The 19,893-nt window shown below is 40.1% G+C and overlaps 1 protein-coding gene across 3 annotated transcripts in view; it reads right to left on the bottom strand.

Annotated features, from left to right (window-relative positions):
- The window catches only part of SUSD6 (sushi domain containing 6), a 54,894-nt gene that overhangs the window by 14,848 nt on the left and 20,153 nt on the right, over window positions 1-19,893 (bottom strand). The window contains exons 1-2 of one of the 3 annotated variants that reach the window (XM_033146855.1): window positions 14,793-15,168; window positions 8,367-8,562 (exon numbers count right to left, since the gene is read on the bottom strand). In XM_033146855.1, coding sequence (XP_033002746.1) covers window positions 8,367-8,487 — 121 coding nt within the window. In that variant the 5' untranslated portion in view covers window positions 8,488-8,562; window positions 14,793-15,168. Of the gene's footprint in view, window positions 1-8,366; window positions 8,566-14,792; window positions 15,169-19,893 lie in introns of those variants that run through there. The other 2 variants (XM_033146839.1, XM_033146848.1) reach the window with 2 other exon arrangements.

The raw sequence follows: 19,893 nt of genomic DNA on the forward strand, positions 1-19,893 counted from the left end.
TTAATGAAAGCCCAATTTTTAAGAACTGGTATATTTTAATAGTTATGACCTTCTTCTTCTTTGGTGATCACTCGTAGCCAAGTAAGATTGTCTTCCATGAACATGGTCTTCCATGAACATGGTCTTAACAGTGACTGTGGAGGCCAATTCTGGATCCACACATCCTCCCACAGTGGGGACATAGGTTTCCGGGCAGGAGTTGATCATGCTGTATTGTACTACAACCTTACTGTACACTTGTGAAACATGGACCACTTATAAATGCCATCTCCAACTCCTCAAAAGTTGTGACCTTATGCTACCCGAATCTCCTTTAAAATAGTTATTGGAAACTCTTCTTCTATTTAATGGTGCTCTTGACAGTACCAAGTATTATCATAAAAGCAAAAGGCTTAATTGTGAAGTTTTTAGAATCTTTTTTTTAATACATAGAAAACATCCATTATTTCAGTGTATTATAAATATAATCCAAATAGTAAAAAATAAAGACAAAGGAAGAGCACACCTAATATTCTTTAGAACACTGTGATCATGATTAGTTTTTCTCAGTCTCTCCAATGATCCTCTATAGCAGATCATTCCTGTAGTTACATGAGCTACTGTTAAAATCCCTTGGACACGTTAAAAAGGATAGAAGTAGTGCCATTTGTAGACCCTTGAAATGTTAAGGTTTGTGGCAACCTTCACTTTTAAAGCCTCTCCAAGTCTCACTTTTATTATCTGCTATGCATGCCAATCACAAGTACAATAGCTACAAAGCAGCTTTTCAATTAGGAGGCAAACCATCTACCTCTTAGAACCTGGGGTTATGGTAATTCCCCTTTTGAAATGCTAATATTATTACAAACACAGCACCAGAAGACAAGCGGCAGAGCCTGGATGACAAGCCATTTTGGCTGTGCCCTTTTACAGATGGTTTAATCAGGGTCTCTTGTAAGCTACCTAACCTCCTACTCTCAACAGCTATTCCCCTCCTCTGTGGAATATTTGACAGCTGTGGTCCAGATAAATAAAGTTTTGGTAACAAGTAATGGGGAACAGTGAAATGAGGAATAAGTGTGCCAACCGTCTGCAGTGTGAAGCTTCATTCTCAGCCATGCTTACAACTTGCCGAAGGCTACCTTACATTCAGTGGAGGCAACATTTGAAATGAGAATTTAGCTCAAACCACATCACGAATTGTTCTTCAAAAGTCTACTCTCAAATCAAGATGGAGCTTAGGATGCAGCTGCGTGTGCAACATCATGAAAGTACTCATTGACATTGTCCTTCCTTCAAAATGTAGGACAGAAGAATATGATTATTATTTTTTACATATCCCAAAGCCATGAATTCTTAAGTTAGAGAAATTTCAGAGAAGACATGCTTCAGGTTGTAACCTTTTCCCTGACCAAACACAAACAGGAACCACATTTTCAAATGGACGAAATTATTTACATACAAGGCAAGTTAGAATTTTAGCTGACCACCCAACAACCTGCAATAGGCAGAACTGTCACCAACCAACCCAGGACTACCAGAAGATAATATTTACATTGACATCAAGCAAGAACTCTTCATATGTTGCTGCTTCCCCACCTCCAATTTGTAGGGATTTCAATGAGTCTCTAAGCAGACCACACACAGAGCTTCAAGCTGAGCCTTCAGCCAAGTGGAAACTAGGCTAACATTTAAACAGGTGAAAAAACACATTAACTGGCAGCGTACACTGCTGATCAAGCTACTGTATCCAGTGAATGAATATTCCAGTGTTCAAAAATTGTTTCCATTCCACTGCTTGTTCCCTGGCTGGATTCAGAGATGATTGTTTTTAAGAAATCTTGCCAAAAGCAGAAGCAGTAAGCTGAAGATTCATATAAAGAAACCATTTTATCACAAGTCAACATTATAGGAATACTTGCTCACCTTGCACAAACTGCCACAGCAAGAGGGGGGAGGTAAAGAGGGAATAAAAAAACATTCAAGTAAAGTGTTAAGTAGAAACTGCCAGCAGACATGGTAACCAACCTGTTGGGATTATTTCAATAGTGCATTTGTGTGAAAGTGTGTTAGAATTACCATCTTGTCCAGCTTCATATATAACGTGTATGCCAGAATGGGACAATTCTAATCTTAAATGACAGACAAGCGTCACCATATTATGCCCATTGGTGAGTACAGTAATATTTCCAAAAGGAAATACGGATATGCAGGCACACAATGGACCCATGCCAGTGTGTGTGGCCATAATTCCTCAATATACAAAGAATTTCCAGGAATTCATTTACCTCTGACACATTACAGCATTCCAAGGGAGGCATAGTTATGAACCATGGGGAGACTTGCCATGTGAAATGTTTACCAGCCAGGAATGTATGGATGTGGGAATTTCAAGTTTGAATTCCCACTCGCCTACAAAGATCACCCTTGCCTGGAACATGCCAATTGCTCAGCCTAGCCCACGCACATCATTCCTCAGGGCTGTTGTAAAGCTAATACTGTTCTCAGCTCCTGGAAGGAATGACAATATACCATTCTATGCCATGCCATCCCACACTAATGATGTCAACATTGCTCTCGAGCTGCTCCAAGTTTTGTCTCTTCTTTGCTGTGCTCACCCTTAAAATCCATTCACTTTTGCCTGGAGGTAAGTCATTCATCATCATCATTATTATTATTATTATTAGTAGTAGTAGTAATATTAATATTAGTATTTTGCCAAAAAGGACTCTACACAGTGATCAAAAAGACAGGGTGCCCATCTAAGCTCCACAAGATTACTGTGCAATTCCACAAGAACATGCTCAGCACCACCCAGTATGACAGCTCATGCTCGGACACCTTCCCTATTAAAAGCAGTGTGAAACAGGGCTGTGTGCTCACCCCAACCCTCTTTGGCATATTCTTCTCCCTCGTGCTCTCCTATACCTTCAGTTCAACTGAAAACTGTGTGTACTTGTCTGCAAACAAGACATGAAGACTGAGAACATCAACCCTGCTGTGTAGGAATCCCTTGAAGAAAACCATAGTGCCTGGAGACAGGTTGTTTATCTATAGCAGTGACTAGAATAGGAATGACCACTGGGGTGAGTGCAGAGAGAAGAAATGCCATGGTGCATCTACAGCAGCGCAACCAGATGCCTTCATCTGCCCCAGTTGCAACAAAACATGCCTCTCCCATATCGGTCTCTATAGCCATGGCAGGCCCTGTAACTCTCCCAGAGGTTTGACTTCATCCCTAAAGGTGCACTCCTCCATTGTCTCCTGAGACAGATGGATGCCAACAACCAACAAGCTTTCCTCCTGCAATCAGTAAGCTAGTTTCCCTTTGTCAATGTTCCTCAGAACTCGTATCTACTGACTAAAACATATGTCTGTAGTCCTGTACAAGTGTGTACATTCTCACTGTCAATGCATAGGCACCTTTCATGGCTCTGGCCAATATTATATTTTTATGGCTAATGTTTATGAGATAGGGTTGGGAGTTTGGGGGATATTTCAAGCTTTGCTGGTTCTGAACATCTTTATAAAATGCATGTTTTGTGTGGGTAATTCAAGACACTACAAAAGTCATCCCATTTTATAAAGAATCAACTGTGTGATTATAAAGAATCAAATGTGCAGAAAAAACAAATTAGCCAATTTTCCTCTATCTATAAGTATTCATTATGTATATTACACAGACATATCTGGGAAAGTGCTGTTTCTTCCAACAATCCATATGGAAGAATCTATTTTATTTGCTCAAGTCAATAAAAGAAAGTCACAGCTTGACAAAATATTGACTTCAAACACAAAACATCATAAATGACCAATGCAGTCTCCCAAAAGACAGCTGAGACACTGTGCTTTTTCTTTCCCAAAATGGAAGAGAAGAATTTACCAATCAGAACTTTCAGCCATCTGCAATTCTAAACCAAGGAAGCATCCACAAATCCTCAGCTGGATGAACTAACAGACAGAAATGCAAATGCAAGGTCATAATTACATATTGGGATCAAATAAGCTGCTCCGTAGGGATGGACAGATAAGTCCATTTCCAGTCTGTATCAATTTCATATGTGTTCGTAAAATAGTTCATTTTTATGCAAACCACTTGGAGTTTATTATTTGACTGAGCAGTATAGAAATCTGGTAAATTAAATAATTCTGCCCCATCCTGTTTCTGGCATGAATCTGTGAAAAATATCTGAATGAAAATTCATTTTTAAGTATTTATTTTATCAAAATATGTGCATTTCTAAATGCATTTTTTTTCTTAAAACATGTGTTTAAATTTTATTTTGGTGCTTTCTCTGAGCAGAGAACTATATTCTAAGTTTTGGAGAAACACAAAATCTGAAGGATTGCATTCCAATTCTGTTTCGTCTGTGGGACATGGGATCTTTTGAACCATTTAAGTGTTTAGAAATCCTTTTGCATATAAATGTGCATCCATTTTTTAATGCAGAAACAATAGCAAATCCAGTGGCTTGCCTTTTGAGTAACTCAAACATTGCCCATGTTTTAAAATTACTAGGTACTATACATTATAGCATGAATGCATGGACAAGCCTTCAAGAAAAAGGTTTTTTCCCCAGCCAGAACTCACAGGAACTGAGTTCCGGCATATCTTTGTTGCACTGCAGAGGCGGGGGGTGGCAGGGCGATTGTGGAGGCAGAGGTGGGTGGTGAAAGTTGAAGTTTGGGTGCTCCCTCCCAAAAAAGCTCAACAAGTTCCGACACCTCTTTTTCTAGAAAGAAGTCCTACATAAACCTAAATGTGGTGTCATGAAATAGCCCACTAGAGAGCAATGGAAAAGAAAGTGGTCATACACAATGGAAAATGCTTCCAACAAGAAACCAGGGAAGTAGGAGTGGAGAAGAAATACCTCAAGTTCTTACCAAAGCTTTTCCCCACAGCCCTTTCTCTGAACAACCCTGTATTAATTAAACAGCAGACACTGGAACATGTCAATGCTTGCTGTTACGATAGCAGATCAGCATTCTGAATGAATATACTATTACAAGCACAAAGTCAGTGATTTGCTTGCTACAGTTCAGCAGGAATAAGGTTTTACAGCATCAGCAGTTTAAACCAGTGTGTTCTCTGCTGAATGGATGTCAGCTCACTGCAGGGCCCCTTCCACACCATGATGAGCACTCAAAGCTGCTAGAGCACAACCACCAGCCTCATCTGGTGCTACATCAGGGGAACCTCCATGCCTGCACCAAAGATGTGTAACAGGGCTGCTCCCGACAGCAGGTTGATACTGAAATCCTTACAACTGAGCTGGAAACTGCACCAGAACTCATGCATGCAAAGATCTTCTGGGTGAGAGCAAGGGCCTAAAATTATTAGTAAACTGCCTTATGCCAGGTCAGGCTGCTTGTGCATATAGCAAAGTATTGTCTAGTTTGCCTGGCAGCAGCTATCCTAAACCCAGGCAGAGGTCTTTCACACAAACCACTACCTGATTCTTTTAAACTATAGATTACTAAAGACTGAACCCAGGACTTTTTGCATACAGAAAATCTTACCTACAACCAAAGACTTGTTAAACGTTGTGATTTATAAAGTGGTTTGGTGTGGTGACCATCCCTAAAATGTGCAACGTTAAAAGTTCTCATAGGAAGTGCTCAGTTACACTTCCAAGATCTGTTTACACATTTGTCTGGCTCTCCTGACCCTCTACCTTTATCTTACCCATTTAAAGGACACATAGTCACTTAAATGTTCTACTAAGAAAGTAAGAACTATTATTCATCTTCCAAATCATATTCAAACAAATCAGTTTCCCTTATCAGGACAGTGGTCTTGATAAGTTCTTAAATTCTAGTAAGTGATAGAGTTAGCCAGAAGCAGATTAAATTAAAAATTCTCATGTCACCTTTATTTTTTGCTAGATACTGCTGCCAGGAAATGGGCCATGGGGATCTTTTGGCAATATTTGAAATCCTAAGCTTTGAACCTAGCTGCACATCATTTAGGACCGTTATATACAATTAAAGTTAATATTGTTATTCAAGATATATATTCCATATGCTTCAGATTGTGTGTTCCATTATACTTACTTCATTTCTTAGAAAAATCAGTCAGTATCAGTGCACTTGTTCACAGTATCAAGTGACTTGGCTATCTCAAAATGAATTTGGTGCTATAGGCAACTAACCCTATGCAGTACATAGATTTCTATTTCCTCACATATTATATAGTTTCCCCCTCTCTTCAGGAGCTACATCTGCTTTACCATGGATGGTAAAATTAGAGGAAATTCTTCTTTTACAATATTCATGCCTGCTTTATGAGACTTTAGCCCTCACAGAGGAACATACTCAGTGTGGGGTAGGAATAATATAAATTGATGTGTGTCAGCTTCATCTGGGGGACACCTGCTGTCAAACTTTTAGCATTTCCACATCACTTTGCATCAGTATCAAATTTTAGGAATGAAGGCAATTAAGGAACTTTACCTTTTCCAATACCAAGTGCACTCGTGTTATGACCTTTGCATTCTTTTGTATAAATGTTTAAATAGCAAGGAATCCCAGAAAGCAAGGAGAGGACTAAACTGCTAAAAAATAGGTAGGCATGCCTACTGAAAGCAGAGCCGAGTACTTATCAATATATCAAATCCTTAGTGGACTTTAGGTTACAGTACACACAAAAGACCTAACTCTGCTGCAAGTGAACTTTGTTGCATGTCTACAATCTTCCACCTCTCCCTGAAGCTATCAGCTAACCTGCAACTAACACAAAATAGCTATATTTGGAAACAGTAACATCCTTAAGGAGAAGGCTCTAGTGCAGGCATAGGCAAACTCAGCCCTCCAGATGTTTTGGGACTACAATTCCCATCATCCCTAGCTAACAGGACCAGTGGTCAGGGATGATGGGAGATGTAGTCCCAAAACATCTGGAGGGCAGAGTTTGCCTCTGCCTGCTCTAGTGTGTCAAGGAATACTCTTAAACTAAAACCTTACTTCCACAAATACTTTTAAATACTGTGGTCCAACCACCTGCTTGCATGATATAATCTCTTTACCCATTTAAACCCCAAAGAAAGGAATTAATGTGATGTACTGTAGGAGGCAAGCAGCCCATTTCTAACACAAGGCACAAACCTTTGAACCGAGGCAAGCTACAGCTGCTTCAGGCAACTTTCTGCATTTTAAAAACAGGCCTTCCCCATTCTCTAGTTATTATAATCTGTTTTATTAGATAAAATTCAGCCATAATCTACCTGACCATCCACACCAAGGGGGGGGGACTAATATTGCCCATTAGCCACACCTGGACAACAGCTAGTGAGTCTCTCCGTTCCAACCTCTATTCTGCCCTCCAGAACCATACTTAATGTTTTGCTAAGTTTTTATTACAAGTACTGTATATTGCATGGATGTACTTACCCTATCAGGGTTCCCTTCTCAATGGGAGCTAGAATTAAGGGGTGCACTCAAAATAAAGACCAAGCCAGTGTCCTCAACAACAGTGATTACCTTTACTGAATGCTAGCAATTCACATATAAGAAATTGTCCCCTAGACATGGCGAGAAATAGAATATTTCCTGTCTAACATGTATTTCCTATAATAAAATTTACTTGCTTATTTTCCATACTCAGTGTCTCAGTGTGATTATACCAATGATAAAGTGTGCTCCTCCAAAGAGGGGTTTCAGTGCACAGTGCTATCCAAGGCAGGGGGAAGGGCAGGTATTACCTCTCCACAATTATTATTTATTATTTTTATTCCCCACCATTTTTCTCCAAGGACTCAAGGTGGTCTACATGGTTGTCCCCATCCTCAATTAATCCCCGCAAGAACCCTGTGGGGTAGGTTAGGCTGAGAGGCAGTGACTGGCCTAAGGTCACCCAGTGAGCTTTGGTTATGCTGAGTGGGATCCCCCAGGTCCTAGTCCGACACACTAACCACTGCACCACACAACTGCAGTCCATTGGTTCTATCTACACAAGTTGGTTCTAGGTTTTAACTCACAGTTAAACTAAAAAGTACAATGGAGAAAACCACAAGCTGCCTTTAATATATACAGTAACCTGTCATTTAGACAACAGGACGTAACTAATGTAACTCTCACAAGATTACGCCCTTGTATCTGCACTAACCAGCCAAAATAGTTCTCTTTATCAGTTCCATACTTCATGCGGTGAGATTAGAATCTCCACTTCATTCACAAGCATGCACTGGAGGCAAAACCCCCTACCTAGCTCCTACCAAGATCCTTAAAGGATAAGGAAGCTGCCTTAAAGCCATTTTTGTTCTCTGTTCTGTTTCTGAATTTTTAAGTGACAAGAGGCCATTTTTTAATGCATTTATTGTTACTTGCTTTGAGCCATCGCAGAGAGAGCTAGAAACCTAACAAAGTTAAGTAGGGAGAGCTTTACTTACATGAGTCCAGTCCTTCCACCGTGAGGGTACTGAAGAGAGCCAATGGAAAAAATATCCCATGACTGATCAAGGTAAGCAGCGATGTGGTGGTGCTCGTTGTTGATACCATTCCATGGCACATCTTTTAGACGCCAACTGCTTTTGATTATTTCCCCCCTCCAACGTTTAATGTTTTCTTGGCAGAGGTCAATTCTACCTACAAAAAAAGGGGGGGAGAAGGTCAGCTAAACATCTAAATTGGAAAAAGAATATTAGACATCTCCAAATAAATACACTCCTGACTAAATTGACTTCCATATGGGCACATGCGCGTGTGTGTATGAAACAAAATTCAAGAAGCCTTTTGAAAAAATCCAGGAAATATAAAGATGCCAGGAGTCTATTAAAAAGGGACACCTTTCTTGACTATTGTTAAGGCAGATGATATATGTTGCGAGGGTGACTTGTTTTTGTTTTAAAGATACAAGTCACCTGGCAAACTGCCTCATCTGAAGATATCACTCTAGAGACCTCAGGTAAACCAGTTTTACTAGACAGAGGCATCAGTCTTTAAAAGGAACCACTCACACAGAAATGACAGTCAGACTAGACAGCTACGATAAATAAACCAAAATCCTTCATTAGCCACCTGGAAGGAGACAGAAACCAAACCCCCAAGGGAGAAAAATAGTCAGAATACATACACTACCAGAAAGGAACTGCCGTATAAGTGGAAGCCAGTGAGAAAAACAAGCTCCTGAGCAGAAATGTCAGACCTCTGAATTACAAAAGAGTGTAGCTATTTAAATTCAGGGAAGTGACATCATTCCTACCTGTGGACCTATTAGATTCAAGCCAATGGTGTATGTCACCTTCTATATTCAGAACGGAAGTCAAATGAATAAACAAACACCTGTCCTCTGGCAAGTAGCTTCAGGGGGTTAATAATGTATTCAAATACAGTTTACAGCTGTTGTAACTCTCAAACATTCAATCCCAAATCAGTACAAAAATTTCCTGGAACTGGATTTCAAAATATCTGCATTGCAGGGGGTTGGACAAGATGACTCTCGGGGTCCCTTCCAACTCTACAATTCTCTGATTCTATGAAACCCTTCAATGAATATGCACTTGCATACAGGAACTACTAAACTTATGCTATTTATTCATCAGGGTGGGAGGAGGGAGAAGACACACCTTTGATATTCAGTACCAGTGATATCATGGCCTTCAAATCAACACTATTTGCCAATTAAACCGAGTTATTGGCTGGAGCTGAAGTACTTGATTCTCAACCCCACCCCAAGTTCACGGGGTGAAATATGTAACTGAAAAGTTACTTAAGAGTCATATTGGCAGAATTTATATCCTGAAAGGGGGGGGCAGTATAAATAACTGTAATAAAAAATATAGCATGCCTACACCTTTTGAAGTTCCCTCCCAAAAGGGCTCTTTTTCCCACTGACTTCTCATTTATTCATCTCAGCAGCTCACATAAGCCGAACTCAAAGATTCCAGTCAAGCAGAACCTCCCAGATCTTAGACATTTGTGAGAATTCTGTACACAGATATTTACAATTTAGGTACTGTATCACCTAATGCAAACAAGAATTCCAAGGGCAAGGGCTATAGTATTCACTTCCATGTCAGAAAGGCTTCACTCAGCACTCAAACTCTTAAGTTAACTGAATTTAAGAGGTTGGTGTCCATGGTACTTGATCAAAAATGCAAATGTGTCCCTGGGGCTAAAAAGGTTGGCAACCCTTATTTGTCCAGGAAGGCATTCAATAAATATTTTAATAAAATTAATACCAAACTTTGGATTGAGTGAACTAAGTCAAATTAATTTAAAAAGAACTCATCCCAAACAGGGTTTTTTAAAAAAACAAACAAACCCTGTAATCTCAGGGGGGAAGTCTTTTTTTAAAATCCCTTTGTAAGCCAATAGGAAAAATACTGGTTTAAAGTCTAGTCTGTAGAAATTCCATCTGTCTTTTTGTGGTTTATTTTCAGTGGTTTTAAGTTAAGTTCAAAGCTTTTTGAGAACACAGTTGTTTCAGAACTTATGCTTTTAATTGTTAACTCTTTAATTTATGTGGATAATTTAAGAAATGCCTATGAAATATAGTGGTACCTCGGTTTAAGAATAGCCCTGTTTACGAACTATTCGGGTTTACAAACTCCGCAAAACCGGAAGTAGTGTCCTGGTTTGCGAACTTTACCTTGGTTTAAGAATGGAAGCCAAAGGGTGGAAAGTCACAGGCAGCAGGAGGCCTCATTAGGGAAAGCGCACCTTGGTTTAAGAACAGTTTCGGTTTAAGAACGGACTTCCGGAACAGATTAAGTTCATAAACTGAGGTACCACTGTAGCTGTATCTCTCCTCTCATACGTTCCTACAGAGGGCAGTACCTCTCAAACCACTGGAAGGAGTTACAGGGGAAATGAGAAAATGAAAGAGAACCAATGTAAAAGGGTCTGCTTAAACATCTCAACTCAGCCAGCATTCATCAACCATTAAGTGGGGACAAGTGTGACTCCTATTGGCTGCTGGAAGGATGAATAGCTTAAGGATGGTGAAAACCTTTGCACACCCAAAACACTATAACAATGGAACAGAAGCCCATATATTTCCTAGTCCTATGAAGCACTAGTGACTAGGCACATGACACTTTAATGCTATGTCTAGGTCTACACCTCCTGTGGACAATTCCCAACCCTTACCCTGATCTTCTAATGGTCACTAAGCAACAAAAGCCAAGCAGCTAGGGTTGGTTGGTTATGGAGAGATGTTTCCTAGCCCCAGGAGTTTCAGGTTCTAAGTATTTTAATATTTACCTCCTATCAAACCAATACACATAAGACAGGCACTATTCGAAGCTTTTGTTATTGTTCTCTCTTATTATGCAGCCAGGAAAAGTTACTTTGAAGCTGCTGCCTTTGTGAATTAATCCACAGACCACTCCAGTCATTCCATCATTGCCTTTTGAAGTAGCAAGAGATCAACACATTCCTTTGTTTGAAAATACTGAAGCTTTCTACTCTCAAATGGATGTGAGCATGCCTCCTTAAGCAGCTATTGTTACTCAAATTTTCCTTCTTACTCAATAATGTACAATATCTCAGTTTCTTGACAGTAAATAACCCTTGTAGATGCACACTCATCATAACTATACAGAGATAAATTGTTTACAAAAGGACCTTTACTTTGCTGGATAATGTTTGCCCAGGCTGTATTTTTAGGGAGGGGAGAAAGAAAAGGGGCTCTTCAAATTAAATTTAAGGCTCACACGCTTCCTACCTACAGGCAATAAAATTCTGCTGAAGAGTCAAAGCAGGTCTAGGTTTGAAAAAGCTGCTGGGAACAATTTCAAGTGTCAAATATTCAGCCACCAGCTGCATAAATCTCAGCAGCAGCTTGAAGGCAAATTCTACCTGGGCTGATTTCAAAAGCTAGGGTGGAAGCCTACCTTTGATCAACAAGTCACAAGATAGGCTGTATTTAATTGCCTGTATTTAATTGCCTTTGACCTAAAGGGCTGATACTCGTTTTTTTTCTCTTTCATTCTTCATGTCTCTCAAAGCAAGGTGTTAGAAGCTTGTAAAGTGCTCAGCAACTCGATTCCACATAATTACTGCTCACTCTCACTTCTGCATAGCTTGTTTGCTTGCACTAATTCTCAAACAGATTGCATTTTGAATTAGTCAAGAGTTTATCTACAAAAGAGGACTGCTTCCCTAAATCTAAGCACCTACCAGGAAGCACCCTTTTTTAGTAAGGCCTCAAATCAGTTTCAATAGACATGAAGCTCTGGCCAAACATTTGTGCACCAAGGGTTTTTTGTCACTCTAAAGCCAAGAGGGGCACATGCCATGAAAGGGGAGGAAGGGGAGAGCAGCAGGAGACCAAGTTCAAAAGGTAAAAGCCCATCTTTAACAAGACCTCTAATCTACATTTGAAAGGAAAACTGAACAATTTTATGCTGGATTCCCCGCCCTTCATCTGCTTAAAAGGATCACATTATACAGATTTTATAAAGGAAACCCCTGCAGACAACATTCTGTGGGAAATGTAATTGCCATGTCAGTGGGTGGAAGATTTCTGAATGAACACATAGATACTTATAAACCACAGCAGAAAACTAGCTTGAAACAAACCTGAGTTTAGCTATTAACAGGAATGGGAAAGAACACAGAGAGAGTAGTTTGCACCACTAACTCAAACACCCAATGTTCTTCTCTATAAAATATCAGGAAACCTCCTGGCCCCAATAAAAGAGTCCAAGCAAAAGCATGCAAGGTAGGAAATACCCTATTTTCATACATTCCAAGCATCAGGAAAACAATCAAATATATGACAATGTGTTCAATTGACACCCTTTCTGGGGGAGCTATTATAATTGTAGCTTTGTCCCTTTTTTTGTTCCTGCTTGCCAGAAAGAATGAGCTTCCTTATCCTCCTTCTGTGCATTGTTCTGGGGTTTTTCCTGGCCATCCAGAGTGGATTTGGTGGTGGCGTGGGGCAGGGGCACTAGTGGAAGCCCTTGCACTGACTTTCACTAATTTGCTGAACAGGTGGAATTGGGACCAAAATATCATTTTTCTGTGTCTAAGAGAAAAAACCTGAGTTTACAAATTGCTTTTCTTGGGAAGGAAAGGGGACCCTGGAACAAGAAAGAGGAATAAAGTAGTGAAAATCTGAGAACCAGTGTACCAACAAGTATCAGTTTTAAAGAGTAACTTTTGTTTGCCATGGATAATCAGTTTTAATCCTTGAAATAAACTAATCAGAAGAGCATGACACTGAATTCCTCCTCATTGATTTCCCTCTCATCAAGTGATCTGATGTGAAACTGAAGTCTGGACTATGAGCATGTACACCCTTTGATTCAAACCAACCCCATGGTCCTTGAGATAACAATAGATGCAAACTGTGCATCTGACTGTATCATTCTGTTAATTTATGTGCACAATCTGTAGCTGGGGTTCTTAATGATGCAAATGCGGGGACCATGGCACCCTCAGACACCCTCCATAGCACCTGCCAAGAGCACCTGCCTTTCGTTTATTAATTTTTAAACTGATGTTCTTTGACTTTGGGGGGATGTTTTGCTGGTGGGAGATTGCCTGGTTTGGGAGTGATGGTATCTGCTTTTTTGATTTGGTGTGTGCAAGTGGTTTGCCTATTGTTCTTTGGAGGTCTCAGCATCACCAGTTTTACTTATTATCTTGTGCTGCCCACAGCAGTTTTAGTTTTCCAAATGAACCACCCAGGCCAAAAAGGGTAAGGGATCCCTGACCTATAGCATAGTATTCTACGCTTATTGAATGAAGATACTTTGTTTTTTCTCTGAATTTCCTGTATGACTACTCCTTATATTCATTTATTTGTACCCACAGAATTGTGCCCAATACTACAATTACTAGACTTTTTACATAATTACTTCTTATTGGTCAAATGCAGCTGTGAGCCAAGAAGCAGAAACTCTGTGCATATAAATAAAATAATGAAGTTGGTAGTTGCATTGAAACAAAGGAAGTCCACAACACAGCTACCCATTTAAATAAAATATCATGCTGCAAATTATAGATGTTTCAGTAAACTGGCATCCAAGAGCAAAAAAACCATCAATACTCTGTTTTAACTACCTGTGGGTGGGGAAAGTTTTGGAGAAGGATATAAGCTCCCCAAGATGTTATAAGTCTCAGTTTCCAGCATGTGCTCAGTCTTTGGGGCTCAGCACCACATTGCCATTTTACCCCATTTGCTGTTGTGTTTATTCTAGGAAGCACACTATTTTTTTGTAAAAATGTTAATTTTTGGTAAAAATGTTAATTTTCTACATGTGAAAATCTATGCAGGGGAGTAATTGCAGCCTGCCTCTATTACAGTATAGGGGCAGATGACAACATTGAAGGATACTGTTTTGCCCTGCGAAAATGACAGAAACTAAAACCAAATATTTGATACAGTACGTCCAAATGCAACACATGGTATGTGAATTTGCAAGCATCTAAAGATGTCTAGAGTTCCCTTTGTTCACAGCAGTTTAAATGTTATATGAATTTCAGTTAGTACATAATCAGCTTAAGAACATAACAGCTATTCAAGAAACCCATTTCAGAGAACAATGGCTCTCTCAGCCTCTATGATTTATTCCCTGTTAGTTGTGGGAGAAGTTGCTCCATATATATGGATATTTGCAAATACTTCTTCAGAACAGCCTATTGTATGGCAAGCTTTTTTCTTCTACACTTACAACAGGAATCCAACAGCACCTCTTCAGTACATACAAGTCAGTCTTCAGTACATACAAGTCAGTCAATGGGACTGGCAGAAAAAACCCACACAATTTATTCTTACATAGATTCTTCTCTCTCTCTCTCTCTCTCTCTCACACACACACACACAAGCAGTGAAAAGCTGTATAGAGGGTAGGCTCACTCACCACAAATGCAAGCCACTGAACAAATTCAGCTTTATATTAAATTGGCTCTGAACAGCAGCAGGCACAACACAAAGGAGAGGATATTCAGTAAAGATGATGACCGAGAAGCCAGGATCCAGTTACTGAACTCTTTGAAAAGACAGGCTTTATTTCTAACATGGTGAGCAGCTCCTTTGTCCACGAATTTTTGTATTATAAAATCCACACCAATAACTTGACACACAGCAACAATTGCTGCCTGCGTTACTGCTGACGGCCCTCTGCAGACAGGACATGTGGGAACAAAAGAAGAGATCAGGCAGCAACCGAGGAAAAGGACACAGTGAGAGAAACATCTGTTGGTTTCACTAGAAATGCCATATGGCCTGTATCGGATACAGAATACTGAGAGCCTGCCTAAACTCATTTAGAGCAAACACAAACCCCATCTTTTATTTAGATTTTTTTTTTATTAAAAAAAACAGTTCTTTCCTCAACTCACACTGACCATATGACGTCTGAAAGTATGCGAAGTAGCTTTCAGAAATGAGAACTGCTGCTCAGAACCAAGACTGTGGTATCTAAAAATACTTTTCTCTATAAAGGCAGACTCATTCTGTTGGCTCCACCTTTGGCAAACAAGTATGGGATTGACTGGCAGACCCATCCAGGAAGCAACTCTTTCCACAGTTGCAAATTCTTTAAGAGGTCAAGAGAACAGTTCAGAGCAGAAAGTGTTACCAAACTTGGGCAGAATTTGAAACATCGAAGATTTTCCCCATTTGCTAAAATGAAGAAATAAAGCCACCATTTTCATGTGACAATGTATATTCCAAACTAGTCCACTCTTTAGGGAGTAACAACAAGAATTCTGAGTTCTTGTCCTTTGGGGAGAAGGAAGGTCTTCCAAAGGGAGAAGCATATCTGCTCAGGGTTCAAAATTAGCATGGCTCCAGGCACATTTCGTACCTAAAGATTCCCCATTTGTGAGCACCTCAAAAGGTCTGGGTGTCATTTTTTGCACCTGGCTGACACTCAAGAATTGCTGAAATGTATATGCTTTGAAGACAGGAGTGCCTGGCGTGCTCTGGTCCATGGGGTCACAAAGAGTCGGACACGACTAAACGACTAAACAACAACAACATGTGCTTTGAAGCCTCGAAGTATATGGTAAGGACAGACAGTATGTTAAGGAGTTTACAATAAAGAGTAGCGTGTTTTGAAAATTGAAGTATGGTACCAATATTTTTATTGTAAACACCAAATTAAAAATGTATTAACAATTTTTTTAAAAAAACAACAACATGATATTAACAATGAGTCACTTATGTGAATTGCATACGAGTTCATACTCATCAAAATAATAAATAAAAAGTGTTGCTGACTAAATGGCGACTAGACATTACCCACAACACAGATCCCAGGAGCCATTTAGTTCCTAGCTTTTCTATCCCAGTTTATAATGCTGTATCTGCTGTCCCACCACCCAATAATGTCCATCTTTGTGTGCGTAATGAGCTCTTCTCTTCCACCCACCACCTTTCCTTTCATCTACTATGCCAGAAACTGTGAGCTTTACTGCAGTCCTGGCAAGTGCATTTAGCCTCTTTACAAGCTTTTTAACTTGTTGGGTTGATTGATGGCACACAGAGCCAATCAGTTTGCAGTTCATTACCAACATTCCTTGGGGGCCCTTAAAGTATGCTAAGGGCCCATAAATTTTTGAGATTGGCTTCACAGGCTCTCTTGTTACTACTAACTATAACACCCTTCTCTATCCTTTTTTTAAACCACTCATACAAACCTTCAGTACAGACTGGAAGCTTATCATCTGCATCACCAGTACAATTAGATACCATGCAGTTATTCAGAATAAGCTAGAGAGATGACTCAAGAAAAACAAAGCTATTTTTCCTCTTTCAAATCAGACTGTGGCTCCTATAGAAATTCAGAACTCTAGCAACTGTGCAGTAGAGTTCAATGATTTGAGTTTGCAGTGTTTTGCATCCAAATTTGGAACACCAGACTACCCCTGAAGCCTGTACTTTAAACAGCTGCATTTTAAAAAATGGACCCATTACTAAATACAGCTTGCTTGGGAAAAACAACCTCTTTCTTACTAATATAGACCTACAGCAAACACATTAAAAAATTAGTTAATCCCTTTTAGCCATTTTACAATGGGCTGGACCCAGGCTAAATTAGCTGAACTTAAGTTAGATGGGAATCAATCAATGTCAACAGCAGCAAGTGAGCTATGACCCAAGACAAAGGTTCTCAAACTTTTTGCAGTGGTGGAACCCTTTACTTTAAACAAAACTTCAGTGGAACCCATACATAAAATATTTTTAAATGCTTTTTTAAAAGGGTTGATTATTGAGACAGCAAGCAAGGGGAGAGCCAGTCAGAATGTCAACCTTTAAAAGCAGCAACTTTGAAACTTTGCATGCAACCATGTGCCCCCTTGAGCTTTGTACCCCCCTAGATTATTAAATCTAGCAGGAGCGGGGCTGACTGGTTAGGTCCAGAATGAGGTTAACACTTCACTGCATGAGGGGATGGTCCCTGTTGCACTGAAAGAGGCAGTGGTGCAACTACTCCTAAAGAAACAAGATCCGGATCCTTTAGACCAGTTGCAAATACCCACTTTGGGCAAAGTTGATGGAGAGGGCCATGGTAGGACAGCTGCAAGGATAAAGATTATTTAGCTCCATTCCAATCTGGGCTCAGACCTGGCCACAGAACTGAGTTGGCCTTGGTCACTGTGATGAATGACTTATGTAGAGAGCAGGAAAAGGGGAGTGCAACCTTGCTCCTGCTTGCTCATGACTATTGGGTATTTTACACTTTTATTTATTATCAGCTTGTAATTTTGAGCAAAGAGTGGTATATAAATGGAAACCATCTATTAATAATATATTAAAACCATCCTGCAATGAAACTAGACCTATCTGTATTGCTTCAACTTATGACAAGTGTGTGGGCTATATAGGTTCTTCCATTCAAAAGGCAGATAGTTAATCAATCCAGCTATTAAGATATTTGTCTCTAAAATCATTGAACAAATGCTCTATGGGGCTAAGATATGGGGAATTCATGTCAAATCTGGAATAGAGGTCCAACAAATAAATTTATGAGGCAGGTTTTGGAGTTTCCGTGTGGGACACCGGCAGCCCACCTCAGGGCCGAGTTGGGCCTTCCCTCGCTAGCAAGCAGAATTGATCTACCCTATCTGAGATACTGGCACAGGCTAAATGCCTTTGAAGATCATACTCTTACTAAGCTCTGCTGGTTAGAGCAACTAAGGACAGGGGCTGGGCACAAAAGTGCCAAGATAAGCTTAGGGCTTATAATCTCCAAATGGAGAATTACTTAGCCCACATGACCTTAGAAACTGGATTTTCGATCAGGATGCCAACCAAGACAGAGCATCCATCTTTGCTGCCTGCTACTCTAGTTGTTGTTGTTCAGTCGTTCAGTCGTGTCCGACTCATCGTGACCCCATGGACCAGAGCACACCAGGCACGCCTGTCTTTCACTGCCTCCCGCAGTTTGGCCAAACTCATGCTAGTCGCTTCGAGAACACTGTCCAACCATCTCATCCTCTGTCGTCCCCTTCTCCTTGTGCCCTCCATCTTTCCCAACATCAGGGTCTTTTCTAGGGAGTCTTCTTTTCTCATGAGGTGGCCAAAGTACTGGAACCTCAACTTCAGGATCTGTCCTTCCAGTGAGCACTCTACTTGGTACCCCCACATTAAGACCAATCACTCAAGGCCCCGTTACCTTGAGAGTCTGACCTTCCCACAACTATGCAGGGTCTTTGTAGAACTAAGATTTCAACAGATGCCCTAGGCATATTTAGACCTGTTGACTTGTCCCCCTGTATACAACACCCAGAGGAAAATTTATATCACCAATTCTTAATTGGCTTCCAGGTAGTCAAATTTGCGCTGGCAGCCAAGAAGCTGCATTCCAGCTATGGGAATGCACTCCCATCTTAAGTCTTAATGTTGTAAATTCCTTTTATGTTGTAAACTGCTATAGGTTATGTACATGATTTTAGATGAAAGGTTCATTTAATTCTCTTTCGTCCACTGTAAAGGCCTTTGGTTATATACAATAAAAGTTAATTGATATTGCCAGTATGAGATTCTTTAGGATTCTCCAAATCTTGATTCACCTGCTATTGGCATGCCTTTAAAACAAAAGCAATTTACTCTTCTGCAAATGGTACATACATAACTAAAGACACTGGGCAACCAGGTCTAAAACCAGAAAGTCCACCAGTAGTCTCATACACGTGCATCTGCACCAATAGTTTAAAGTGAACCAGTCTCTTCCAGACCTAGAAATAGCACTATCTTTGATAGTATCAGTGTATGAACTATCCAATGAAGTGCCTACAACATTATATTCTAAAATAAACTGTGGGTTGGGAACTAAGCAAGAGTGTAACTTCTTTCTAAATATACCATTAATTGCAGCAGAAATGAATACTAAGGGCCAAAGAGAAATGGACTAATGCTGTAAACCCAACCATCTCCATGAATCTTCAGATTGTTACTGACAGTAGTAGCCTTTATGTTCTAGAAGACAACAGAGGCATTCATTCCTTACAGTCACATCCACCCAATGGCCAGACTTTTAAGAGAACAGTACACATAAACCAAGCACCCTCAGGAAAAAAATACTCATGCTTTTGAGAAGGCCAACTTGACACCACTCAGTTAACTGATGTCTAGGAAAAAGTAGCACAGCAACATGAATATGGAATGCCTTGTTACTTGAGCCAGACAACAAAGCTGGCAAGGAAGTATTGTGCCCTGTACCCAAAGACATATAGATTTTCCACTTTGGAAGGAAGAAGGGAGAAAAGGGAATCTATCACAAAGATCATTGCTAGTCAAGGAAGCACTAAGTGGATAAGACCACGGCAGTCTCAAGTGTCCACTGAGCTGTAATAAAATACCAGCAGATCATGATCACCACTCATCTGTTTCTTATAAGACATTTCTGCTTTCTGCAAACCCTGACATGATAAGGGCATGATAAGGGCACTGCTTTGAAGGAATTGTCCAAAAACATCATCATGGTACAGCTGGACATCATGCCCTTAGGTAAA

Source organism: Lacerta agilis, chromosome 1 (genome assembly GCF_009819535.1).
Source record: "Lacerta agilis isolate rLacAgi1 chromosome 1, rLacAgi1.pri, whole genome shotgun sequence".
Classification (NCBI taxonomy): domain Eukaryota; kingdom Metazoa; phylum Chordata; class Lepidosauria; order Squamata; family Lacertidae; genus Lacerta; species Lacerta agilis.